Source organism: Eublepharis macularius, chromosome 1 (genome assembly GCF_028583425.1).
Source record: "Eublepharis macularius isolate TG4126 chromosome 1, MPM_Emac_v1.0, whole genome shotgun sequence".
NCBI classification, from domain to species: domain Eukaryota; kingdom Metazoa; phylum Chordata; class Lepidosauria; order Squamata; family Eublepharidae; genus Eublepharis; species Eublepharis macularius.
The window spans coordinates 181,636,182-181,663,577 of NC_072790.1; the positions used below are offsets into that span (position 1 = coordinate 181,636,182).

A 27,396-nucleotide genomic window follows, 5' to 3' on the forward strand; every position below is an offset into this window, starting at 1 on the left:
GCCCTTGCTTGATAAAACGAGGAAAAGACTGCTAAAGGAAGACTGAAGGATTGCAGATAAACTGAATGATTTTCATTGATTTCAATGCAGAAAATGTGGGCCACTTCCTAGTGCTGGAGCCAGTATTTTCAGGAAGGATACTGAATGAACTGCAGTCCAGGTAAAGTCTGGGGCTTAAGACAAAATTAAAAACTAACAAGTCAGTAGATTCAAATGAGTTCTTAAGGAATTCAGATGTGAAATGGATGAGCTTCTAACAAACCTAGGCAACTTGTTGATAAAATTGACCTCCTCCCTTCCAGAGGACTGGAAAGTAATTAATGTAATTTCAGTTTTAAAAAGGGATCCAGAAGAGATCCAGGCAGTCCAATGGCTGTTCTGAGTAAATCAGCAGAAACACGTTAAATATAGAATTCTTAAGCTCATACAGGAACGAGTCCTACACAGGAAGAATAAGCATGGCTTCATGTAAAGTCTTGAGTTCAGAGAGTTAACAAACGTGTAAGGTGGCAATCATTATCTACTTGGACTTCCAGAAAGCTTTTAATAGAGCCCCTCACTGAAGCTTCCAGAGTTAACTTAGCAGCCAAGATAAGAGGATGGATCCTCTCATACATTTGATACTGATTAAACAACAGGAAACAGCCAGTAGAAATAAACAGCCAGTTTTCACAACAGAGTAATGAGTAGTGGGGGTTTGCTGGGATCCATAATGGGACGAATGCAATTTAATTTGTTCATAAATTATCTTGAATTTGGGGTGAGTAGCAGAGCAGCCAGGTTTGCAGAGGACATTAAATTACAAAGGATGGTGAAAACCTAACATGGCTTGTAAAGAGCTCCAAAAGGATTTCTCTGTACTCACTGAATGGTGGTAATGTGGCAAATATGAGTGTGAAGTGATGCTCTTGGAACAAAAATTATGCATCGGATGGAGAAAGTGGACAAAGCCAGCTTTCCCTGCACCTTCCATAATACTAGAACTCTCAAGCACCATATGAAGTTAATAAGCAGTCAATCCAGGATAGATAACAGTATTTGAAATAATTAGCTTGTGGAATTCAGTATTACTGGATGTAGTGATGGCCTCTAGCTTGATCAGCCTTACAAGAGGATTAGACAAGGAGGATAGGTCCATCAATGCCTATTGTACACAGTAACTAGGGAGCTCCATGTTCAGGGGAAGTAACCTTCTGAATACCAGTGCTGGGGAGCAAGAAGGAAAGAGCAGAAAAGGGCAGCCAAGATGATTATTCGGCAGGAGTACCTTTCCGGTGAGGAAATTCTAAAGCATCTGAGACTTTTCAGTTTAGAAAAAAAGAAAATGAAAAAGGTACCAGATAGAGGTTTATAAAATTATGCATAGGACAGATAAAGCAGAAAGACACCTCTCCCATAATCCTAGCAATTGGGGGCACCCAATGAATTTGCTGACACTAGATTCAGGATAGACAAATGGAAATTCTTCTTTACTCAACAAGTATATCATCTATGGAATTCACTGCAGGTAGATGTAATAACAACATTCAATTTATATACAGCCCTTCAGGACCTCAACACCCACTCAGAGCAGTTTACAAAGTACATTATTATTATCACCACCACAACCACCCTGTGAGGTGGGTGGGGCTGAGAGCTCCAGAGAGCTGTGACTGACCCAAGGTCACCCAGCTAGCTATAAGTGGAGGAGTGGGGAATCAAACCCGGCTCTCCAGGGTTTCCCGTAGTCACAAGCATGGATGGGCTTAGATTTATGTAAAGAAGCTAATCAGTTGCTACTAGTCATGGTGCTTAAAGGGAACCTCTGTATTCAGAGGCAGGAAATCTAGTCGGAACATCGATCCTAGGGGGCCACATGCGGGCAATGCCTTGGCTTTTATGCCCCCCCCCCCCGGTTGGCTGCAAGTGAAACAGGTTAGCTCATCTTAGGTTCTTAACGGTGGTTTTTAGCCTCCAACTGGAAGCCCAATTCAGTGAACAGGATTTACTTCAGTGTAGAATTTTTCAGCAACTGGTACCAAAGACTGTAGCCACGCGTTGCTAACATATCAATTAAGCACTACCCCTTCTTATGGACAAAAGACTAGCGACCCTGAGGGTGATGAAACTCTCGCGTAATTCCCCCGCTGTATGCGCGCCAGACGCAATGACTGCTGGTCCTTGGCCGCGCTTTAGGACCGCTCCAAGGCTTGATGCTGCAGCTCCGGAGATGTTCTTTTTTAAAAAAAAAACAACTCCCACACTCGGCTCAACCAATCGATCACTGATCGAGTGAGAGCCGAGCCCAGTTTGGCCGTGGGTCGATCGTTCAACGCTCACCCCTGAGACGCCTAGAGGCTGGCTGTGCCACAATCCGACTCCTTCTTTGCGCCGTTCCCGCGCCCTCCTGTTGCCACCCCCCCCCCCTCTGCTCCCCTCCCCACCAGAGTCTCAGCGTGAAGCTTTCCGCGGGGGGCGGCGGCGTGGTCATGGCGGAGCCTGCTGAGAAGCTTTACCGGGCCGAGTACGCCAAGAGCGGCCGGGCTTCCTGCAAGAAATGCGGGGACAACATCGCGAAAGATTCGCTGCGCCTGGCCATCATGGTGCAGGTACCGCAGGCAGGGGCAAGCAGGGATTCCCGGCCGGCGCGCCACGTTGCTTGCAGCGGCTGCCGTTTTCTGCGGGCTGGGCTCAGAGCATCCCCTTCCGCCGCTGCAGGGCTGCTGCCGCCTTTTGTTCTCGGCACCCGGGAGCGGCAGTAACAGCCCTGCCCACCCCCAACTTGATGCCTCCTGGCCATGTGCCGTATGCGGATCACGAGCAGGAGGAGCCGCCTCCTCGGGACTTGAGTCGCCAAATTGAGGGGCCCTAATCGGGCCCCTTGGACAGGTTCTCTGTGAGCAGGTTCTGGGTTTCCGAGATGCCGCCAGCCGGCTGCACTTCCTTAGCCTGTAAGCTTTTGCTTGCCGTTCCCTACGGCGCCATATGCGTTAAGCGTGGGCCGTCCGTCAAGTTGAAAATGGCAACTTAGCTCAGCACCTAAAAATGGTAGTTATAATGAAACCGAATACGCTTTAAATGCAGCACAAGGCTAAATGGGTTTACTTAAAAGTAAGTACTCTCAGGAAAGCGTACCTAATATTTGCCGTTCGAGTTCTGATTTTTTCTCTCAGTCTTTTATATTTCCAAGCTGTTCTCTTCGCAGATGAAGACTAGAAACTTGATGTGGATGTTCATATACAGAACATCCTGCTCTTGGTAACCTTAGGATCTCTGTGAAGTAGGTCACTCATTTTATAGGTCTTGAATTTTTCTTGATACTTCATGGATAGTGAAATAGATATTGGTGACCTTTATTGGTAGCTGGTTTCCATAAGAGTAGGTAAAACGTGAAGGTAGGTAAAACGTAAATGCTGACCCATGGGGGGACGTCGCATCATGACGTTTTCTTGGCAGACTTTTTTTATGGGGTGGTTTGCCATTGCCTAGTAACCATACTTTTAAATTGCATCTGACTAAAGTGTTACATAGCACTGTTGATAATTAAAGGGATTCTTTGCAGATAATCTTTAATATTTCTGTAATGATGTAGAAACTATGGTAGTGCCAAGTATATGAGTAAGCACTAATTAAGGAAACTGTCTCCCTTATAACTCTATTTATTGAACTGTAATCCACTCTTCCTCTAAGAAGCTTTCAGGAACATTGAGTTAGATCATGCTTAGATACTGCCAGTTGCACATAAAGAGACACGATTAGCTGTGCTTCTTTAAGGATATTCATTGGTGTTGCTGGGGACTTCTGGCATCTCAGTGGGAAAAGTCTGCATGTTTTGCATTGGAAAACAAGTTCATTTTAAACAAGTGTGATAAGGATCTAGGATTTTTTACTTTAGTTTCCACAAAGCTTTGAAACTCCTTGGAATTAGTATTGGGATGTCTCTGATCATTTGAATGCTTAATGTTTAAATATGATTGAGTGTTGTCAAGGATTCTGCAAAGGATTCCCTTGTTTAAGTGGGACCATACCTTTTAATAGTACTGTGGTGTCATTTGATGCAGTGGCCGGAGTCATATCGTCTTGCAGTCCAGCCCTGCAGCAATGACAGTCACCCTCATTTAGGAATAGGCACTCTTGCCTTGCAGCTCTCTTCTGAGTCTCTGGACATTCTTTTTCCTTGCTATAGAGGATAGGTTTGTTACTGGCTACTGCCATGGTGACTAAGGGGAACCTCCACATTCAAAGGCAGTAAACCTCTGAATGCCAGTGCCAGGAGGCAACATCAGGGGAAGGCAGTCTCTGTACCCTGTTGTTGGCCCTCTAGAGTACTTGGTTCACCACTGTGTAAGACAGGACGCTGGACTAAATGGACCATGGTTCTGATCGAACAGGGCTATTAGGTTTCTGCATGACTGGCTTAGCTGGCTAAGAGAGAACTGTGATGCAGAACAACACATCACAGTGGCATAGATCACAAATGCCCAGGAGTCAAGAGCACCAATCCAATTTGTGCATGTGGGGGTGTGGATTTAATGTGAGCGCCACAAAACTTGGAGAAAGAACTAGCGTTAAGAATCTTCAATCCAGAAGACTATATTTTATTGTTCTCATTGGCCTAATTATCTCTGTTCTTTGCTGATATTCTAACACTATAATGCTTTAAATATCTGGCTGGTTAATTTATCATCATTTTTTTAGTATACTAAACCCGTTCTATAATGCTGCTATTAAGAACTGTAATGGTGTTCAGTTGTCAAAGCACTCCTGATATGAATAATAGTAATTATTTTAACAATATTATCAGTACTGCCATTGGTAGTAAATTTTTGACACTCAAGAAATAGTGACTTGCTATCAGTAGTGTGTAAATTGATAAGTTGAAGTTTGAACCCAGATTTGTGTCTTGATATTCTATCTTCTGCTTGCATTACATTGTTATATGAGAAACAATACAATTTTATCGTTTCAAGAACTTTTCAAATTAAGTAAAAATAGAAAAGAAACTTTGTGATATCTTAAAGGCTATCAAGTTTATTATAGTTAATCTTTTATAGATTAGAGCCCACTTCATCAGATGTATGAACAGTGTTTCAGTTGGCAAATATATATTCATTGGGAAAAACCTGTAAACAGCAATGTGAAAAGACAATGAAATGCAAGAAATGCAGTCTGTGGTATTTCTAGGTATGGCCCAACAGTATGCGAGTTAACTACAGTAACTGTTCAGAACAGCAGTAATAAATAAGTCTTTGGTTTATAAATGAAGTAATTTGTTGCTAACACTGTAAATGGACATCCTTGGGAGGCTGTGACGGCTGATTTGAATCTGAATGATGTTGTGGCACCAGTATATGTAGTGCTTACTAACTGGCAAAAGGGCATATGTAAAGGAACAGTGCAATGATGCGTTTGCTGAAATGAGTAGAGACTCTGCAGGAGTATGTGATTCAGTATTTCTGAGCTGAATATCTAAAAAATACTGTGCTGGTATTATTCAGGTATATTTGGTGTACTCAGATATAGCAGGTATATTCGGGTATACCAAATATATAGAGATGTTAGGGAAAGTAGAGACTGCACTGCTAGTGTTTAAAAACAAGCAGAAGCCAAACCCACAGACACAGAAAAGCTGAGACTAGTGAATACTGTTATGATGTTCTTTTGTTAATTTTCTTCTTTACTAAGTGGGAGGGAACAGGGAGGACAGTGATAAACGGCAGCTGTTGCAGCTGTACCTCAAGGCTCCTCAGGACCAATGAGTGCAGACTGCAGAGAGAAGAGAGGTTGGGTCACCCAAATTATCTCCTAGCTTTTTGAGGTCTTCCTTGGGAGAAGGATTGTGTACCAGCTTACTGTGTGTGTTCCTGCTTGCCATTACTAGGTGACTAAGAGAATAGAAGGGGGAAATCCCCAGGGAGACAATCATAAACAACCAAATTGTTCTAATTTATATTATTACTACAAATAGTGCACAGTGTGAAAGTACTAATCATTTTATTCATAAATCAATACATAGTTTATAATTCTGTTCTCGGTCTTTCCTAGATCAGAACTGAAGAAGAACGCCGAGGTGAATCCTCTGGCATTTACAAGGCAGAATTGCAGCCCTTAACAAAAAGGCAATAAGAATTTAAAGTCCCGTCTCATCTTTCCTTTGATCAGGAACAAGAAGAATGCCACAGTGAATCCTCCAGCATCTCAAAGGCAGAGTAACAGCAATTAACAAGAAGGCAATTAATATGAGGCTATGAGCTTGCCTGCTTGAAATCTGCTCATTTCAGTACTCTTCTTCCTGGCCAATATTTATACCATCTTCCATCTAGTTCTAAAGACTCTCGTCAGTGTTTGTAAATAGTGTATTGGTAGGTTTTTTAAGTTTTAGGTTTGTAAATAGTTCATTGGTAGGTTTTTTAAGTTTTAGAAAAAACCAGAGGATTCACTGTGGCGTTCTTCTTCGGTTCTGATCTAGGAAAGACTGAGAACAGAATTATAAACTCTATGTATTGATTTATGAATAGAATGATTGTTACTTTCACACTGTGTACTAACTACTTGTAATAATAATATAAATTAGAACAATTTGGTTGTTCATGATTGTCTCCCCGGGGATTTCCCCCTTCTATTGTTTTGGTCTTTACACAGAGACTTCCCCTTTTTTTTGCTGATTACTAGGTGACTGGCTGTGCTTGTGCCAGATAGATGGTTCTGTTGCTGAGTGGTTGATGATTGGTACTTGGTTCTTTTCTGTTGTGTTACCACATTGTTCCTGGGTTCTGCCTGGCTTCTGTGAGTGACACTGATTCTGTTGGGCTTGTAAGAGTGTTCCTTGCTTCACTTTTGCTGAGATTCTCAGGCTTGGTTTTGGTTCTGCTGTGATTCTCTGGTTTGGCATTTGTTCTGTTGGGCTTTGTTTGTTCAGCTTGCAGGGGGCATCTTGTCAGGGGGTTGATAGATTTGGACCCCTTGGTTCAATCTTCTTGAAACTTGGGGGGAGGGTTCTGTGGTGAATAGGAAGGAGTAAGCTCCCTGCAGTTTTGGTGAAGTTTGCACAGAAAATGACACACACACCCTCTGTGGATAGGTTTCCCTTAAGAAATAATGGGGCCAAATGTATTTGGATTCTCAAATAAAACCTGGAACTGAATACTATACTTACATTTTTGGACCTAAATATCCGGAATACGGCTATATATCTGCCTCCAAATACCCAAAAATTTAGTGCCTACTCCTAAATGAAACTTGTAACAAGACAGAGTTTTATGTTTTAAACGGGAGGATGGTGGGGAATGTCTCTTTGCCAGTTGAATAAGATCTGAGCTGAGCTTCTCTCCCTCCTGTTACAGGTATTTTGCCTGGTTGTGGCCAGAGACCCAAGTACTTGATGAGAGCCACAAGCATCTTGCGGGGGGGAGGGATCTGTTTGTTTACATTGTATTTTCATATTCTGTAGATTGCTTTGAGTCCCCAGTTATTAAATTGTACTTGAACTGTCACCTTGTTTTTTAAAAGCTTATTTTATTTACTAGAGTTATACTACGTTTGTCTGCCTTTCTCATTGAGACATGGTATAAGTTGAAATGTCCCCTCATTTTTTAAAAAAGAGTTGAATGAATAATTTATGAAGAATTCATTAGCTGAATGTGTGTAAGTTCTCCACCTTGTTCTTGTAAACTACCTATCTACTTGTTAAGTGACAGGTAGTGCTATCCTAAGCGTGTATATTCAGAAGTCCCTCTGAGCCCAGTAGAACTCAAGTGTACTTAGTACTGTACTCTTTGTGTGCATGTTGTATGTGTGTCAGGGGTTGGAACAAAAGTGTTTGTATGTGCATTCACAAACCTTGACTAGCGGAAACAAGTACTAAAAAACATACTAAAACAAGTATTTTGGGTATGAGTAAGTATTCCAAGAATTAATGAATTATGGTCACTTTTATTTTGGGGAAACTATACAAATTTTCCACAGGTTAAGTATGTTTAATCATTTTTGCAACTTTGCACGTTCTTCTACTCCGTCTAGTTTTTAATAGGAACCTCTGAACATTTTGTCATTTCCATGTTTGCAACACAGTTTGCAACAATTAATTTGATATCAGAGAATTAACTTGCATGCATGTTCTCGTGGTTGCTTGTTTCAGTCATAATCCTAGACCTTTATGAAGAACATATTGATTGTTAAAGATGGGAAAGTTAATAGCTAAAATTGTCTTCTTTGTTTTTACAGGAGGGAGTTTGCTCTTTTACTGTTGATCTGTGTCTGCTACTTCCTTTGCATTCTTTGTTTTTTTAGGCATCATCTTAATAGACTTCTTTCAGTTATTTCTTATTGACCTAAATCTTTTGTTACATACAACATTGTATGAGCAAACTGAATCGGTTTTTGCTTATTATATGAGCAAACTGAATCTTTTGAGCCTTTTAACAGATGCATAAATCATAGCCTTTGGAAGTATATCTTCATACCTTGCTTTATCTGTTTTGATTAGTTTTAATGTCTTTGCATGGTAGCGGAATTATAACTGTTAAACAAGTTATCTCTGATTTTTGATACCCCAATTTATCATATAATCCAGAGTTTCTTTTGATTGAAAATCATTTCCTTCTACTGTGGAAGCTGAACTCATATTTTAGAGAAGCATGGAGCGTCTGCATGTTTTTGCATTAGTGAGGAAAAGTGTGACCTTTCTGGGGTCCTTTAGGAGAGTCCTTTACACTGGCACCCACTCCCTTGGTAGATTGGGTATCTAGTTGTTCCTGCTTTACCACTGGGATGGAATCTTACTAAAATAAATGTTCAAATCAGTAGGGTTCAAATCAGTAGGGATCATCCATCTAGCATGACCAAGTATAGTTTATACTGTTTTCCCTCAGTAACTTGTCTGAGAGGATTCAGGTGTTAGCATGAAGTGAGATAAGATTAGTAGGAACCCAACTGCCTGACCTTTATTGGCGCACACAGATTTGCTTAGGCAAGTTAAGCTGATTAACAAAATACAAAGAATACAGTTTTTTTCAATTAAATATTTTTTAAAAATTGGTTTTCATCTTAAGTAGTTGAATATACTGTGATTTTTCTTTCTTTTCCTCTCTTGTGAAATCCCAGGATGTCCCCATCCTGTTCCTGGGGGGGAGGGGATCCACCAGGAAGGGGATTTTGGACCTCATAGCACCTCAGAGTGCTATGGGAGGAAGAAGGTGGGAAAATCACACTCTGGGAGCAGAAGCCCTTTTGCCCAGAGAAACATTGGTCTGAATCCAGCCCATAGCAGAAGCCAGTATATCCTAGTATTGTGTATCATATAACTTCAAAAGTGTTAAATACCATTTTAAAACATTTTCTCTGATGTTTATTGAAATAAAAACTTCTGATTTTTGTTACCAACAAGAAATATCCATAGTTTCTGTGCCTTTTATTTATATATGTTATTTACCTCACTTTATCACTTCAGTGGGGGCCCATCATTCTCTTATCCTCTATATTATCCTCACAACAACCCTGTGAGGTAGGTTAGACTGAGAGTGTGTGACTGGTCCAAGGTCTCCCAGATTCTTGTCCAACACTCTAACCACTATGCCACATATTTGATGAATATCTTTCCCCTGTTTGGTCATATATTTCTTTTGAGATGCTGCCTTCAAATTCAAAATTATATGATGCATCTGCAAAATGATCTTTATCTGAATTAATTAGTTTTTTAAAGTGAGGAGCCTAAAATATTAAACTTTCCTTGCATAGCTGTTTATGAGTAGGGAGGGGGATTGCATATCAACAGTGAAAGCATATCGCCTGTTCAGTTAAATAACATGGTCTCCCATCCAATTACTAACCAAGACTGACCCTGCTTGGCTTCTGAGGTCTGATGAGACTTGGTCTGATGAGGGCTTGGCTGGGCTATCCAGGCCAGGACTTGGATTGCCATGACAACCTCAATATTCAGTTCACTCTTTCCACTGCAGGTTTGGGGTGGGGGAGTTTTTAAAAACCCTCCATATTTTTTTTTACATAAATTGGATTTTTCTGCTAATCTGGGGGATGGGTCCCATTATTTTATAGAAATGTATATCCTAGCCCAAGCTGGTTGTATAGATTTTTTTTTAACTGCGTGGAGGTCATTCATGACTGTTTGATCTAAGGATTTCATTTTACATATTCTGGGACTTAAGCATAACAATAAAACAATTTACAGCAATGACTTTGGCATGGGCTGCGGCTCAATTTAATTCCTAATTTAATATACAGATGCTTTAAACAAAGTTAGCGCAATGCTTTATATAATTTTCAGGCGGACAGCAATGTCAGAACTGTATTTTAGATTTAAATCTTTGTCTGCAGATGGTTTTACTTTCCTCAGATCCCCCAAGTATGCCATTATTGATCTCCTTCAATATAGATATGTTTGCTTTACTCAAGTGAATGTGCTAATATTGACTTGGTGTGTTGAATTCCCAACATTAAAGAGAAATCGCTTCTGTTTACAAAAAGGAAGACATTCCTTTTGTTGACAGTAAGAATTCCCCTGGCACGGAACAAGTGATTAGTTGAATCCTAGGGATGAGGCATTACTTAACCCTATGGCTTTTGTTCTGGATGACTCTGGTCAGGCCTGTTTTAGATATAGGCATGCACTTAAGAAGCCTTAAGTGTCTAGTTAGCTTTCCTATATCAAATAATTTAACTCCTTGCAAGAGGTACACCACAGGTAACGTTTTAGGTTCATTACTGGATATAGTACATAAATAATCCTACTATATAAAACACAAGCCGTATTGGTGACAACTCACTTTTTATCCTTGCAAAGGCGCATTGCCGATGATCCTCACACAGGTGCCTTGCTGACAGCTCTGGCCTCGAGGCCACTGTGAAGCACTTGCTTGCCACCAGGAGGGGGCTCACCAAATTGACAGCCTAAGCACTCCTCCCGCTCTGGCTTCCAGGCCATTGTGAAATGCCCACTTGCCACTGAATCAGTTTGCTGGAGTCTATTGTATTTTTAACAACAACAACATTTGATTTATATACCACTCTTCAGGACAACTTAATGCCCACTCAAAGTGGTTTACAAAGTATGTTATTATTATCCCCACAACAAACACCCTGTGAGGTGGGTGGGGCTGAGAGAGCTCCTAGAAGCTGTGACTGACCCAAAGTCACCCAGCTGGCTTCAAGTGGAGGAGTGGGGAATCAAACCTGGTTCTCCAGATTTTTCATGCTTCATTCTGAAATGCACGTGGACGGGGGGGGGAGTTACACCCCCACACTAAGCGAAGCTACGCCTGCTGGGGTGTTACTGGCACGCAGCATTTAAGAGGCAGAGGGGCCCTGCCAGGGGAGGGGTAGCGTAGCCAGGACCCAGGCACTGACGGTGTCCTGAGCTCAGAAAAATACGTGTGAATGGACCCTCTGGAGGGCTCCAAGGCTGGTGTCTCTGATCAAAAGGGAGCAAGCAGCTCAGCCACACCAGTGTCCCCTCTGCGGCTCAAGCGCCCAAGCATGCCTTTTGAGGTATGCTGTCCTTTCAGACCAGTGTTTAATCTGTGCAATGGCTGTGGCTCCTCAGCAAGGTGCCTCTGCTCAAAGCAGCCCAATCGCACAGCCAGCCTGGCTTTCCCCCCACCCCCCAAGTCCAGGGGCGCCTTGGTTCTATCCAGGATTTGGGCAGTCTAGGCAACAAGGCTTCTCCTGAGACAGACCCGCCACCCCTGACTGCAGAAATGATCTCCTAGGGCCCCAAGAGGGGGGAAGAACTGGGAGACAAAGGGTGCTTACCCTCTAGAGGGGAAGAAGAGCTTTAAACCAAGTCTGCAGAGGAGGATGCTGGAAACAGGCGCTGCTGCTTGGCCACCTCCGGCACCTGCCGTTCCCTGAGCAGCCCACATATCTGAGCCTTTTAAAAAGGGATTAGATCAGGATTGGTAGCCATGTTAGTCTGTCTGTAGCTGTAGAAAAGAGCAAGAGCCCAGTAACACCTATAAAGACTAACAAAATTTGTAGTAGGGTATGTGATTTCGTGAGTTACAGTTCACTTCACAGTATCTGAAGAAGTGAGCTGTGACTCACGAAAGTTCATACCATACCACAAATGTTGTGTTAGTCTTATTGATGCTACTGGGCTCTTGCTCTTTTCTACTTTTAAAAAGGGGACATGGACCCAAGCTGCCCCCGTGACATTTTGGGTGCAAACACGAGAGTGCTTACTTAACCAAAGGCTGCTGCCAGTTTCTGCCCTCCCAGAGGTAAGTTTTTGCTGCTTTTTGGTCCCAGGAAGCAGCAGGGGTGCGGGGAGGAGAGGCACCGAGGAAAAGGCAACTGTCCCAGGAAGAGAGGAAAGTAGAGATTTTTTAAAAGAGATTTTCATATAGATGTTTCCAGACATTTTGAGAGTCACTGGGAGGGGCCTGCCAAATCAGTTTGCTAGAGCCCGTTTTTTTTTTTTTTTACACAACAGCCTTGGTTGTTAGTGTCAGGTTCTGCCATAGACGCTGCCCTGTGAGACGCCAACATGCCTGACTTCAGCCTTAAAGGATCTTCAGGGAATATGCGGGATCCCGCTCTGTAGAAGGAGGAGGGGTATACCTCACCCTCACAGTCCACTCGCAGGTCCCTTCAACCTGACATAGTCCCGGCTGCCTTCCACAACAGCTGTCTCCATCCAGTTGTTGGTCTTACTCCTTCTCTTCATCGTCTCCCCTCCCCCTCTCTCCCCCCTCTTTTCCCCCTCCCCCTCCCCCAGCCACGCCCCCTCTTCATTCTAGCCACAGCCCTCAATGTCTCAGGCAGCCACACCTGTGTTTTCTCTGCTGTCTGCTCTGATCAGCCACAGCTGTGCTTTCCTGGCTGCCTGCCAAGCTTTCCCTGCTGAGTGCCTCAGGTCGCCATACCTGGGATGGCTTTGCTCCCAGCTTTTCCTGGTCCTGGCTTGCCTGGAAGCTGCGGCGTGGTCCTGAGCTGTCTCCGCTGCTGCTTTTCCTCCCCTGCCGGTAAGGTTGCTGGCTGGCTGCCCCTGCTCACTGTACCTTCTATCTCAGGTCTGTTTCCCTCTTGATGGTTCTCCTCACTCACCCTGACCGGCCCCCTGGTCTCCCACCGGAGGATGGGGCTAGCTGACTTCCACCTGTCCCACCTGACCCTCTGGGGCTTGGGAGCTGCTCCGCCCTCCTGTTGCTGGGGTGCCTCTTTCCCCCCTTCTATTGTTGGTCCGCACTGGCCCTGGGTGTCCATTGGGGTGTCTGGGTAGTTGTCCCTCGGCTGTCTCCCATCCCCTCTTCCTGGTAAGTCCGGGGGCTGAGCCTCAGACTCCGGACAGTTAGTACTATCATAGAATCTCTGCTTCCATTCTAAGCCTTTATTACAACATGATTATTTAGCATTCTCAATAGAAAACCGTACTATCCATTATAACAACTATAAAGACCATTAAAGAGAGCAATTACATGAGTCCAAAAAAGTATCTTACTCACAGACATGAAGGTCATGGCCAAGGAGCCCCTTCTAGGAAGAAGCTCCCTATAAATTTAGCTTGTCATATGCATAGGATTTCAAAATCTTCTCTTAACAATAGCTATATCTGTTCCACGTTAAAGGAGTGCACGTTCTTGGCTAACCAACTATCTTATAGCTTCAAACATCAGACAAATTTATCCATATTTGAAATATCTTCTTCAAAAATATAAAAACTCTTATTTCTTGCTACCTCTTAACAAAGGCTATGTAAAATTAGTGATTACAAGTTTCTCATACATACGAATCTCTTTTGCCCTCAACCAATACATACATCCTATTTCTATTCTGTTTCTGGCTTCTGTGAAGTTAGACATTCCTGCCGTTCTCAGACATCCTGGACCTTAGTCCTTTGTATATATTCATATGAGTTAGACAGCTGTTCTAATCTACACAAGGCCATAAAACTGTTTTACTCCATTGTTTCATGCTCTTCTCCAAGGTTGTTCTGTTCTTGGCCTCTAGAATCCCTTTGTAGCCTGTCTAGTTATGGGATCGGTCTAGCTCTGTTTCTGTGTGCGATGGCATCATGAATGACTTTATTTGCCATATCCAGCAACTGTTCTCCTATATTTTTAGCTATATTCATGACACATTGTTGAGTAAGGGCTTGAAGAAGGCATCTCTTTCTCGTCTCTGTAGAGGATCAAAGGAGCTATTATATGGGAAACAATGTCACAAAGAGGTTGCTGGTCTGTGTTCAGCTATTTAGGGTAAAGGTAGTCCCCTGTGCAAGCACCGAGTCATTACTGACCCATGGGGGACATCGCATCACAACATTTTCTTGGAAGACTTTTGTTACGGGATGGTTTGCCGTTGCCTTCCCCAGTCGATCTACAGTTTACCCCCAGGAAACTGGGTACTCATTTTACCGACCTTGGAAGGATGCAAGGCTGAGTCAACCTTGAGCTGGCTACTTGAACCCGGCTTCTGCCAGGATCGAACTCAGGTTGTGAGCAGAGCTTGGGCTGCAGTATTGCAGCTTATCAGTCTGCGCCACGGGGCTCCTGTTCAGCTATTTAGAGCATTTGAAATCCCTATAGCAAGGATAGAATATGTCTCTACCCTCAGCAGTGCTATTGACAATACATCAGAAGGAACCTAGTTTTCACTGTTGAGTCATTATCAGCTAAATGAGATTATGTTCCTTCTTGTAGTATTTCAAGGGCCTTGACAGGAGACAGCTTGTTTCACAGAGCTTTAGGCTTTACTTGCCTTCAGTGCATTCTGGTCACACATAATATATTGTTGACTACAGTTACTCAGGAGATCTCTTGCCATTATTACTGTGTATCTACTCTGACTCCTGAGTACAGAGTCCCATTACAACAACAACAATATTTGATTTATATACCGTCCTTTAGGACAACTTAATGCCCACTCAGAACGGTTTACAAAGTATGTCATTATTAACCCCACAACAAAACACCCTGTGAGGTGGGTGGGGCTGAGAGAGCTCCAGAGAGCTGTGACTAGCCCAAGGTCACCCAGCTGGCTTCAAGTGGAGGAATGGGAAATCAAACCTGGCTCTCCAGATTAGAGTCCCGCACTCGTAACTGCTACACCAAACTGGCTTGTGTTGTCCTTTTGCAAGATGTTATTCAAGTAAAAGGAGACCTCCAGTCACATGAACAGATTTTTAGAGAGGACATAGCTATTTTTCCTGTAGTTAATAGGGTAGCCTGAGAATGGATTAATCAGGCCCTTATCTCCTAATTTATAGGCTGTATTTCTGCTGTGTCCTTAGTTTAATACCTCAGAGTTAATACTTGAATGGTGATCATTGGTGGCCACAATGCAAAGCAAATATTGACTATGAGAAGCAGCCATCACAGATCAAGCACCACAGGCAGAATTTTGATATCTCCAAACATCTTCTATAACCACCTATCTGGAGCCAGTGTGGTGTAGTGGTTAAAGCACAGAACAGAGACTGGAGAGATGTGAGCTCAAATACTCATCTAGCCCTGAAGTTCACTGCATCAGTCTAATTTACCTCATGGCAAAATGCAGAACAGTGTACACCATCCTGAGTTTCTTAGGGAAACAGGCAAGATAAAAGATAGAAATTCCATTGCTCAGATAAGGTAATCTGTGTAGCACATGATTGCAGACATTAGTTAGATATATGTTCATGTCTGCATTTGCCTGATAAAGATTTTGCAGTGTATACCTAGTGGAGGACATGAGTATGGGATTTCCAGGTTAGTGAATATGTGAACTGGATTTTGGTTACAATACTTGCAGTCAAACTACACCTTCAGCAGTAGTTAATCAACAACTGAGTAACTGAGCCATAACACATAGAAGCATACAAACATATATGAATCCTTCCTTGGTGAACACAGAATGGGACTTGAATTATGTTTAAGCAGAAGTAATTATCCTGTGAATATGGTCGAGAAAATAAAAAACATATTGTAGAAACTATAAACTAGCAAGGTGAAATTGTGACTCTTGTTAATAGAGAGGCCCTTGTACACAGAGATGTAATTTGAACTTTCCTTGCAAAATGTGTGTGCTTGTATATATACATGTGTTCTGAGTATTGCCTTTCTTTCTAGTCTCCCATGTTTGATGGTAAAGTACCCCACTGGCACCATTACTCCTGTTTCTGGAAGCGGGCTCGACTTATATCCCATGCTGACGTGGATGGCTTTTCTGAACTGCGATGGGATGATCAAGAGAAAATTAAAAAAACCATAGAGACTGGTGGCTCTGCAACAGGTAGATAAATCTCTGGTGATGGCTAAAGTAGGTGCCCCTTGCTTCTCAGCCTTAATACAGTAAAAGTTCTGTTATCTGGCACTCCTGAGGAATGGGACTTGTCAGTAATCAAATGTGCCTGGATACTCGAACCTATTGCTCTGCCTGGTCCCATAGCAAGAGAAATCTGTGGCAACCAAACCACATCCCATTGGGAACTCCATGATGACAGCCGCCGTGCCTGGCAGCACTCTTCCCATCCTGCGTGACTGCAGTTAAGGAAGCCAGCTGCCCAGGACCCTTCTAGCAGAGCTGGCTCTTGACAGCTCAAGGAAGGCTGAGGGAGAAGAAGGGGCCAGAGGATGGCATCTGCTGGCAGCTCCAGCTGTCATGAGCACAACATGTTTTTATAATGTTTTTACTGTTTTTAATCTGTTGTTAAACTGCCCTGAGCCCGTCTGACGGGGAGGGTGGTTTAGAAATGTGATTAAATAAATAAATAACAGCAGGCCTCAATCCAGCTGGGTTGAGAGGTGGTAGTGGGGCATGTAAATGCTCCAGGGTGGTGGGGGCACTGGTCTTCTGGGTGATGCTAGTTAACTGAGTGTTCTGAATAATCAAGTGCCAGATAATAATGCTTTTACTGTTCAGACATTTGAAACTTGAGACTGCTCTGTGTTCAAAAACTTCTTAGGTTCGACGGGAGCCATTTCAAGTCCTGTGGAAGACCTGTGGAAACACTCTACAGGGCAGCTTTAAATGCTTAAAAGGGCATACGCTGCCTTGTGCGTGCAGAACCTCAGCATTACACATCCTGGTGCCTAGTGATGGTGACATGGCACGTTAGGAGGATCCCTCTGTGAGGCCCCCCTCATAGCCCAGACTAGCCCAATCTTATCAAAGGTTGGAATCTAAACAGGGTCTGTGCTTGGATGGCAGACCACCAAGGAAGACAGTGGCTGCTGTGCAGAGGAAGGCAATGGCAATGGCAAATCTGCTTTGGCTCATTTCAGGCTTTGAATCATCAGGAATCAGTTGCAACTCAACAGCATACTTTGCCTTGTCGTTTTCATGGCCCTTTTTACTTTATGGTTGCCATGCATCTTTGGAAGTTTTCAGCCTGGAGACTCTTGGATTTATTGTTGCTGTGGCCACCTAGTATCTGCTTCATAAATAAAAACCATTTAGTACCTTTTAAGCTTTCTAGTAAGCTACTAGAAGCTGGTTAATTCTGTGTTGTCCAAGATTAAACTCTTCACTGTTAATGTTGTGTTGCTTGATACATGGGCTCTCATTACTAAAACCACTTTTGTTCATCATATGTATGTGCTTGTTCATGTGTAATTTGTCCAAGGTGATGCCTTAAATCAGAACTTGGAGTAATTTCTTCTTCTTCAGGTAAAGCTGGTGACCAAGAGGGAGGCGGCAAAGCTGAAAAAAGTTTAAATGATTTTGCAGCAGAATACGCAAAGTCCAACAGAAGTACTTGCAAAGGCTGTGACCAGAAAATAGAAAAGGTAAGCAATTATTTCTTTTTTTTTTTTTTACCTCTCACATGAATTTTTCGGTTTTAAGACAGACACCTACTTGGAGATTTTTAAAAAAAACATTCTATACAATTTGCATTAGTGTTTTGTCTGTTTTCAGGAAGCCTATCATTTTCTCAGGTAGAAGGTTGGAATAACCTTCCCAAATGTAAAATGTCTTTGGTGTTTCTGACTCTAAAATACATAAATGTATGTTACAAAACAAAAGGTGTTGTCAACATTGTTATTATTAAGAAATATATAAGTAAATGGTAATGACAGGATAGGGGAAATAAGGACTTTTTATTTTCTAAGGTAAGGAGTAGAAATAGGTTTGAATTCCCAATATTATTTTAACACTCTTAAAGGTTATAATATTTAGTTGTATTAAGAAGTTAGCATTGTTATTGTTACTGTTATTGTTCATGATAAGATAGTGGTACTAATGAAATAATGGATTTTTTTTAAGAGAAGGAGTAGAAATAGGTTTGAATGCTGTATGTGTTGTTTATTTGAAAATATATACACTAAACAGTTTAAATTATTATTCTAACAGCTTTAAAGGTTATGATTTTGTATTATGTACTTTAATAATCCTTTTTCTGCATGATTAATTTCTCAAAGTTGGTAAGATTCCTTAACTGTCCTCTGAGTTCCTTCTGTGCTTCTTGTATTCTGGAAACTGCCTGAAAATATATCAGCCATTGTATTTTCTTTCCTTCGTCTTGAATTTCTTGCCATGTTTTTATCTTTCTCTACTTTAATAATCCCTGTAGCACACAGCTTTGTAGTTGTTTTTCTTGTCCCCTTCCTTTATCCCTTTTTTCTGTATTCCTTTTTTGTTATAATGAAATATAAAAAGATGCTGTTTTAAAGTCTTTCCTAAAACTGTAGTACATAAATTTGCACAATCTCTTCTTTTTTTTTCCTTCTGCTTCAGGGCCAGATTAGAATTTCAAAGAAAATGGTGCACCCTGAAAAGCCCCAATTGGGAATGATTGACAATTGGTACCACCCAGCCTGTTTTGTCAGCCGCAGAGCAGATCTGGGTTTTCTTGCTACCTTTAGTGCCTCCCAGCTACTCGGCTTTGGACTCTTGAATGCTGAAGATAAAGAGACTCTGAAGAAGCAGCTGCCAGCTGTCAAGAACGATGGGTAAGAAGCAGGAGCTTGTACTGTTGGACCTGTGCATCAGATTATTGCAAAATACTGGTGTCAGAAAGTAAATACAAAACAAGTTTTCATTCCATTCAGGGAAGAGATTGGCAAGTATTATAAGGGCTGGCAGCTAGAGGGCATGTTGGTAGTTCAGCAAGTTTAGGCGAGGTTTCCAGGTACTCTGTAGAAGATTACATGTAGAGTGAAGATCTCCTGTACAGAGTGACAAGTTGCTCAAACTTAGAACTCAGACCAGGTGGGACTTTATTGGTTCCTTAAGTCACATGATCATGTTCAGGTGGCCATCTGCAGTTGTTGCAGTTGTTGTCTTCAATCTGGCAGTTCCTTCTATCTGCCTGCTGTCTTGGTAGAACGGGAGTAAAGTGCCTGGCTTCTGCTGCTAGCACCCCCATTTGAGGTCCCTAGCATCTTCAGTAATACTGCAGAGGAAAAAATTCCCATCACCAAGTGAGGTCCACCCTTATTTGGTAAACATTCTTTCTGTAAGTTTTTATATACATTGGCCTAACCCACCCTGAATGTATTTGAATTACTGTTGGAGAGTACAGAATCATTGAATAATATTGAAATCAAAGCCCAAAAGAATTTGGCTTCTGGAGTTCTTTTACATATCCCATAGACTCTTGGTAGAATTCTGAAATGTTTTCCTGAGAGTATGCATGTTAAGAATATAACCCATTGAGCCTCATGCTTGTCTCACATTTTTTAAAAATGTGGTCAAATGTATCATAGTAAGAATGCCACATTGTAAAGTAGATGAAATTAATTTTATTTCAGTTTTTGTTATTTCTAAAGTTGTATCAATTTCTATTTGAAGTATACAAAGGGCAGTGCAAACTTCACAGGAAGCAGTGGTAGTTTGGTATATTCCAGTTGTGTATAATAGATATGTTAAATGGTTAATCATATGTACCTGAAATATGATCAGGGCCTTTTTTCAGCAGGAACGCGGTGGAACGGAGTTCCAGAACCTCTTGAAAATGGTCACATGGCTGGTGGCCCCGCCCCCTGATCTCCAGACAGAAGGGAGTTTAGATTGCCCTCTGCACCACTCGGCGGCGTGGAGGGCAATCTAAACTCCCCTCTGTCTGGAGATCAGGTGGCGGGGCCACCAGCCATGTGACCATTTTCTCCAAGGGCAACCCACTGAGTTCCACCACCTCTTTTCCCAGAAAAAAAACCCTGAATATGATAATTGTAACTAATGGGAACTAGATGATGTAGTCCACAGCGTTAAGCAGGTTGCCTTGTGATGCTCTCCTTCCCTCTTTTTGACTTAAACAACTTAAATGACACTAGAGGCATTTTTAAATTCAAAAATAACAAAATATTTTATTTCACTTAGAGGGGAAAGGTCAGGTGAAATCAGGTGTTGAACATTTCTGAGGTAACTCAATATAGACAACTCTGAGGTAAAATCAGTACATGCACAGACTTTAGTTCTTAGGTTTCAAACTACTGAGAGCAGAACTGAGAGGGCGATTTGCTAAAATTCCATTTTCACACTTTTTCTTTGGTTATGTATCTGGTGCAATAGAGGCAGTAGACCACCTTTTGTTATACTGCGACCAGGGCTTTTTGGATTGCCCCTATTTTGTCTGAATATCAACTTCTTCCTGGGTTCTGGGTGGTATCTTTATTGTTAGCAGACTTTGATCCAGAAATAACTTGATCTGTTGCCAAACGTTTGGCTATAGTAGTCTTTTAAAAACCTTGTTAAAATGAGTTTTATTTTATTGGCTAGATAAGAAATTGTTTAGGCTCATCTATTTCACTTAATGTGCTCTAGACCTTTGAAATACATGTATTTCATTGTTCTGTATTTTGCTCTTGCTTGTTTTGTTATGTTTTGTAACTTTGTTTTGTTGTGATGTGTTGGTTTTATGCTCAAGACCTTTGGTCATATGAGCTTAATAATAAAAGGGAAAAGGAGTAGTAAGAGTTTCTTAAGCTCCTTACAGTTACTTAAATCTTTATGTTGAGGGCTTTTGTTCCAGTGTTTTCCCAGTCACACTAGTACACTTTCTTTCAGTATTCTCTCGCTGTTTTGGTTTTAAGAGGGCTGGTACCCTCTTTCCAGTACTCAAACCCTTTCTCCTGAAACACCAGTAGTCATCTTGAGTTTTTAACTGACTAGGATCACAGAGTTCGAAGGAGCCATACAGACATTCTAGTCCAGCCCCCTGCCCAATGCAGGATGATCGCCATAGATTGGAGGTGACTTGACACCACATAACACACACACACACACACACACAAACACACAAATACACAAATACACACACAAGGTCTCCAAAGGCAGTTTCTAACCACCCCAGACCAGGTTTCTCTTTACTCTTCAGAGCTACCTCCCTGTTTGACTGAGTAGGGAGATTTCTTCTTACAAGAAGATCTGTCCCCTTTCTTTGGTCCGAATGGGAGTCTTCACCTACTTTCCAAACTTCCTTGCCAACTTTCCCCCAGTTTTCCTGACTATGTTAAACTGATCTTAGTCAGGGCTGAATCTCCAGACTGTCAGTACTTGATGCCTTTCAGCAAGGGTTGAAATCAGACTCCCCTCTCCCCAGCATACAGTTCAGAAGTGTTTTTCTGTTCAGCTCATGCTATCCAATCAGATTCCTTGGAATAGCTTGTCACTCAAAGCTTCCTGTTTCTGTGAAGAATTAACCCTTAACAGTCCTTCAGCTATTTGTACAGCATTTCTAAACTTTTAAAAAGTGCAGACGATCACACCTCTTCTCCAGTACAAGCAGGCCTGTAAACTGAAAACCAGGAGTACAGTCCAGACTTCCATTTGATTTTTCTAGGCCTTCACGCACAGGCAAATATTCACTGCATGTTTCAGTAATTTTAAATACTAGATATTGGAGAATGACAATAAAATGAGGGCTAGGGGGAAGCTTAAACAGATCTTCTAAAACCCTTAAACATAATTTCATTAAACTTTACTCTGTTTTAGGTTATTTTGTTTATTTTTTCAAAAGGTAAACCAAAATAAGACCTCAGTCATGAGATCTAGAGACTTCTTTTAAAAGAACCTGGGGTGGTTTGTCAAATCCTGTGGTGTGGACTGGCCTCAGCTTATTTGAGCTATGATGTGTTGGCAGGGGTCATTTTGTAGAAAAAGAGCTGGAGGAACTCATTATCATAACTTATTAGCATACGCCACACCCCTTGACATCACTGGAAGTGTCATTAGCATAACTGATTTGCATATGCCACACACCCCTGACATCATCTATCCTGTCTGTTTTGGCCCAATCTTGGCCATTCAGGGCCGAAATTGGGCCCAAAATGGCCAAAAGGGGCTAAAAATGGCCAAAAAGGGGCCCAGAATGGTCAGGATCGGGCCACTGGTGAGTGGGAGAGTGATCCACCACCCAACAGAGGCCTGATCAGGGCCATTTTGGCCTCAATCCAGGCTGAAATGGGCCCAAAATGTCAGGTGGGCGGGGCCACCGGACATGTGATCTCTTTGAGGAACTGCCGGAACTGCGTTCCTGTGCGTTCCCCCTTGAAATGAGCCCTGTGTGTTGGGTTTGTAAAAGAAAAGCAACTACTGCATGGTACTGTGACATCAAACAATCCTTTCTAGCTTCAGCAAGGAAGCCTCCTGCCTTGTGATGTTTATACTTGTCAGCTGTTTCCTATGGCAGAGGGATCAGATTTCCATGTTTGCTTCTCTGTGTTCATCTGTTTGGAGCTCGTGTTTAGCTTTGTTCAAGGTAGTATACAAAACAGAAGCTGGATACATGATTTGCCAGAGCGTGGCGACTTAGCAATATAAATGCTTCTGCTTCTGGACTTTGCTTCCGCTTTCAAGGGAGATAATTTAAGTAGTGTGACTGTGTCCCATAAAATACTTGCAAAAAGAAGCTAAACTTGTATACCAGAAATGCAGCATGACACTGGGGTCACTGTGGAAAATAGTTTGACTTAGCGGTATAGCATTCAGTGTAATTTATTGTCATATCACCAAGGTTCTTGATACTTGGTTGTGTAGCCATGAAACACTGCAGACACAATAGAGATGTAACCAAGGGTTGCGAGTGTTCTGGTCCGTATCTAATAGGCAACTCTTGTGCCCTAGACTAGGTGAGGGCGATGGACTAGAGTCATTTGTTTGAGCTATTGGATTTGTCTCTAATCTGTAGTGATGCAGTGGCAAGGAATTGTCACTCAGACTGATGCAGGCTACCACCAGGTACAGAGAAGGAAGACTCCAGCAATAGGCAGAAGTGTTTAATGCTTTCTAACTTAGAGCTTCATGGGGGGGGCGGTTCAAAATCTTTGTTACACAAAGCACCCTGCCTCTCCTGGATATGCGTTTCTATAAAGAGTGTAAGGTACCTACTGTGATCATGCTGATAGAAAAATGCGCTGCTGCTTATGGTGGTTTTTGCTTCTGAAAAGCTAGAAGTGGTATCCAGAGATGTCACAGATCACATGCTGCATTGTGCATTGCTGTGACAGTGGATTGTATAGTGAAGGCCTGAACTATCTGAACTGAACCTTACTCCAGTTCATGTGGTTTACTGCTTATGAAGTCTCGTGGTGTGATTAACAGGGAGCCCCATGTAAGTCCTTCCTAAGCAGGTCGTTCAGAGCAGCAAACATCAGTAACCCCAGGTGCAAAGGATGAGGTTACTGCAAACCCAAATGATCCCCTCATTTGATAAAACCATTTTAAATATTTCTTTCTGTCTTGAGGTGTTCAGAAGTAAACTCTTCCAAGTACTTTTAATTTGATACTATTTTTGGGTGCCAAGATACTTGAACATATTGCATGTAAAGGGCAGTAGGAAGGAACCTAAAGAATGAAAATGGTGCTGCAAAAAACCAGCCAAGAATGGCTTGTGTAAAGTCTTCAAAATAACATCTGAGCTTTGGTAAATGACTGTGTTCAAGGAACTCTGCCTAATTGAAGGTTTTTATTTCTTTCTCAGAAAGAGAAAAGGAGACGAAGTGGATTCTAATGTGATTTCGAAAAAGAAGCCAAAAAAGGAAAAAGAAAAACCATCCAAGCAGGAAAAGCTGCTGAAGGTTTGTTTCATACAGACCATCCGGCCATCTTCCTTTTATGGAGGGAATTCGAGGCAGTGAGATGTTTTGAACTGACAGAGGCACCTGCTTCTTCTGTAGCACTTTTGTCCTGGACCCTGTTCAAAGATTAGCACGATTGCAACAAGGAAGCAGGAGCTGAAGGAGTTTGTAGTGTTGGCCTGGTTTCATTCAGAAGCATTTTTTTAATTACCTAAAAGCATGAAGCCCTGATGGTTCCAGATGCCTTCTGTTCCTGACATAAATGAGGTTTTTGTCTAATGGAATCATATAGTATAACATAGCATGAAGGAGGCCAAGGTCTGGCTTTACTGTCTGAAATGGAACACCCTAGACGGAAACTTATATCTCTAGACACTTCAGTAAGAAGTAGGCTTTAGAATTAAACCTTTACAATTAAACCTCATTTAAATGATAACTAAAGCAAATACCTGACCGTAGGTCATGCATTTCTGTTTGCAAAGCAGACCCCTTGCTCATCAGGTCTGTTGGACCACCTTCTTTTGAATAGTTCTGTTCCAAAAGAGACCTAAACAGTTAAAAGTGCTATTTTGTGTTTACAGGAACAGACAGAGTTGATTTGGAACATCAAAGATGAGTTGAAGAAGGCCTGTTCCCTTAATGACCTGAAAGAGCTGCTGATAGCAAACAAACAAGAAGTTCCTTCTGGGGAATCAGCTGTGAGTTGAAAGCTGTTCTGTTTTATGTGTTACTGTGTACTTGTTTTCGGTAATTGTTAACTATTTGTTAATTAAAGAAAGACAGCAATAATATCAAATTCTGGAATGAAAGCAACTTAATTGGCCATTCACAGGTTGTCCATAGGTTCCAAACACAGAAACGTGTGTGCAGTTCATGTTGCTATAGAAAGAAGACTTACGATGATGCAGACATCTGTGGGCTTGTGAGTGTCTTGGTACAATGCCATGAATGCCGTTTCCTTCAGCATGACTCCTTTTTATTGTTTTTAGATCCTGGACCGTGTTGCAGATGGGATGGCCTTTGGGGCTTTGCTGCCTTGTGAGGAATGCAAAGGGCAGTTTGTGTTCCGGAGTGATGCTTACTACTGTACAGGAGACATTACAGCTTGGACTAAATGTGTTTCCAAGACACAGACTCCCAACAAGAAAGAATGGATAATCCCAAAGGTTTGTTTTTTATTTCTCGGCAATTTATTCTTACATTATGTGAAACTTTGTGGATTGTTGAAGAAAGTATTATTTGAAAGGAGGCCCACTGTTCCTCCCAATTATTTCCACCTGTGCCTCACCCGTTTGCACAATATACTTGGCTTCAGCATCTCTGCTTTTTCAAACCACCTTACTCCCTTGCCATCTAGTTTTTTTCCTATGTCAGTAAAAACATCCTAGTCCCCACCTCACCTCCAGTTTCATCAAATGGCCTTGATGAATAGGTTGAAGAAAGAGACACTGTTGCAACTTAACCCAACAGAAGCAACTGAAGCAAATGCTTGTGGCTGGGTACTGCTTGGTTCTGTTCTGTGGTGTTCCCCTACTGGCTGAACCCAGTGCCTGGCTGCTGAGAATGACACTGGTTCTGTTAGGCTAAATTGCAAGAGTGTCCTTTATTTCAGTTTGGTTTTGGTGGAATGGACGTGATTTTCTGGTGTGAAGTTGGTCCTCTTGCATCACTTTGGTTCTGGGGGGATTCCAGTCCCCTGCATCAGTTTGCTTGTAGTTTGGATGATTCTCTGGTGTGATATTGGTCCTCATTGGGAACAGTAGAGAGTGGCTGGTCAGCCTGCTCATGGGGCACTGGGGTTTTTTGGTGGGGGGTGTCAGTTTGGTTATGTATGGCTTCCCCAGGGATGAGCTTGCATTTGGGAGCGCACCTTGGCTATAGCAACCTTGGTCCATGTGTTTTTGCAGTGCAAGTCAGCTTTGACTTTTTCCCCATAGGAAACAATGAAGTGGCTGGGGGCATCTTCTTTGCGGGCCCATAGAATTGGCCCCTGGGGTCCAATCTTCCTGAAACTGGTGGGGGGGGGGACTTTCAAGGACAATCAGAAGTAGGTCCCCTGCAAATTTGGTGGAGATATTTTGAAAAATGCCCTCCCAAGCCCTGTGGATAGCCACCAGATAAATTTTCCCCCTAGGGAATATTGGTGGGTGGCTGGGAGCACCTTCTTTGTGGGCCCATAGAATTGGCCTCTGGGGTCTAATTTCCTGAATTCAGTCATCTAACTTTGGTCACTGTATTGGTCTCTGGTATTTCTTACATTGTATATGTTAATTTCTCTTGTGTATGCTGCCACAACACAGGAGTTTCGGGAAATCACATATCTAAAGAAATTTAAATTTAAGAGGCAGGACAGAGTATTTGCCCCAGAGACTGCCTCTGCAAACTCAGCACCTCCTCCCACAGTTTCTGTTCCAGTAATGGAGAACTCTGCTGCACCAGCAGGTAAGTGGCCCACAAGAGAATGTCTGCAAAATACTCTTAATTACCCAAAGAGTGAAATGTCCTCCTCCACATAGATAATGTAAATTAATGAGTCAGGTATTTTACTCTTCTAATGCTGTGATTGTTCATTACCCTGGGGATCCTAAGGTAGGTGGAAAGGTGTCATTAAAATGATTTAAATAAATTCAAATGTTCATTTTTTTAAAAAAAATTAAAATTTATTATTTTATTAGAGCAAACAGAAAAAATAAAAAGCAAACAGAATAAAAGAAAAAAAAGAAAACTGCTGGGTACAAAACACAATTGGCAAATCTGTACATAAATATCTATAAAAGATTTCCAACTATATAAAAATAAGTCCATATGCAATTGCCTTCTATATACGATACGTTCAAATGTTGATAAGTTTATAAGGTTTTCAGTCCAGTGATTTACAGGAAGTGGGCTTTTGTCTGTCTTTCCAGTGTCAAAGTTTAAGTCTTTTAGCAACTGTAAGGGTGCTGAGGGTCCATTTCTGCTGACTATCTATTAGATTCCAAGAGACAAGCAAGTAGTTTAACAGTACGTTAACATCCTGAAAAATAAGTGAGTTTCTTAACACAAAATTAATATGACTAATAACTTCCTCCCAAAAGGGCTGAAAGGCTAAACATGTCCAAAGCATATGCTGAATTACTCTGCCAACAGTTAGACACTGTGCTTAAACTTTTAATAAAAAGATGCTGTGGTGTCCAGTATACCCTAAACATAATTTTTTGCTGAATAAGATTATTATTATTTATTTATTTATTTAATCAATTTATACTCTGCCCTCACGAACGGGCTCAGGGTGGATTACAACATACAAATAAAAACAGATAAGTTACAATAAAAAAGCAATAAAATCACAATGTTCTCAATTTAAATTCAGCTGCGTAAAACAAGCTCTACGATCTCGCTTCTAATGCCCCAGGATGGGATTCCATTCATCCTTCTTAAGATGCAACTTAAGATCCATAGTAGCAACAGACATGTGACTTAAAGC

At 41.9% G+C, this 27,396-nt stretch overlaps 1 protein-coding gene across 3 annotated transcripts in view; it reads left to right on the forward strand.

The window, feature by feature from the left end:
• The first annotated feature begins 2,342 nt into the window (after positions 1-2,342).
• Positions 2,343-27,396, forward strand: part of PARP1 (poly(ADP-ribose) polymerase 1) — a 44,124-nt gene continuing 19,070 nt past the window's right edge. For all 3 annotated transcript variants that reach the window (XM_054979451.1, XM_054979460.1, XM_054979466.1), the window contains exons 1-8: positions 2,343-2,588; positions 16,041-16,203; positions 17,581-17,699; positions 18,649-18,863; positions 23,834-23,930; positions 24,512-24,628; positions 24,920-25,096; positions 26,231-26,372. In XM_054979451.1, the coding sequence (XP_054835426.1) occupies positions 2,469-2,588; positions 16,041-16,203; positions 17,581-17,699; positions 18,649-18,863; positions 23,834-23,930; positions 24,512-24,628; positions 24,920-25,096; positions 26,231-26,372 (1,150 nt within the window). In that variant the 5' untranslated portion in view covers positions 2,343-2,468. The remainder of the gene's footprint in view (positions 2,589-16,040; positions 16,204-17,580; positions 17,700-18,648; positions 18,864-23,833; positions 23,931-24,511; positions 24,629-24,919; positions 25,097-26,230; positions 26,373-27,396) is intronic.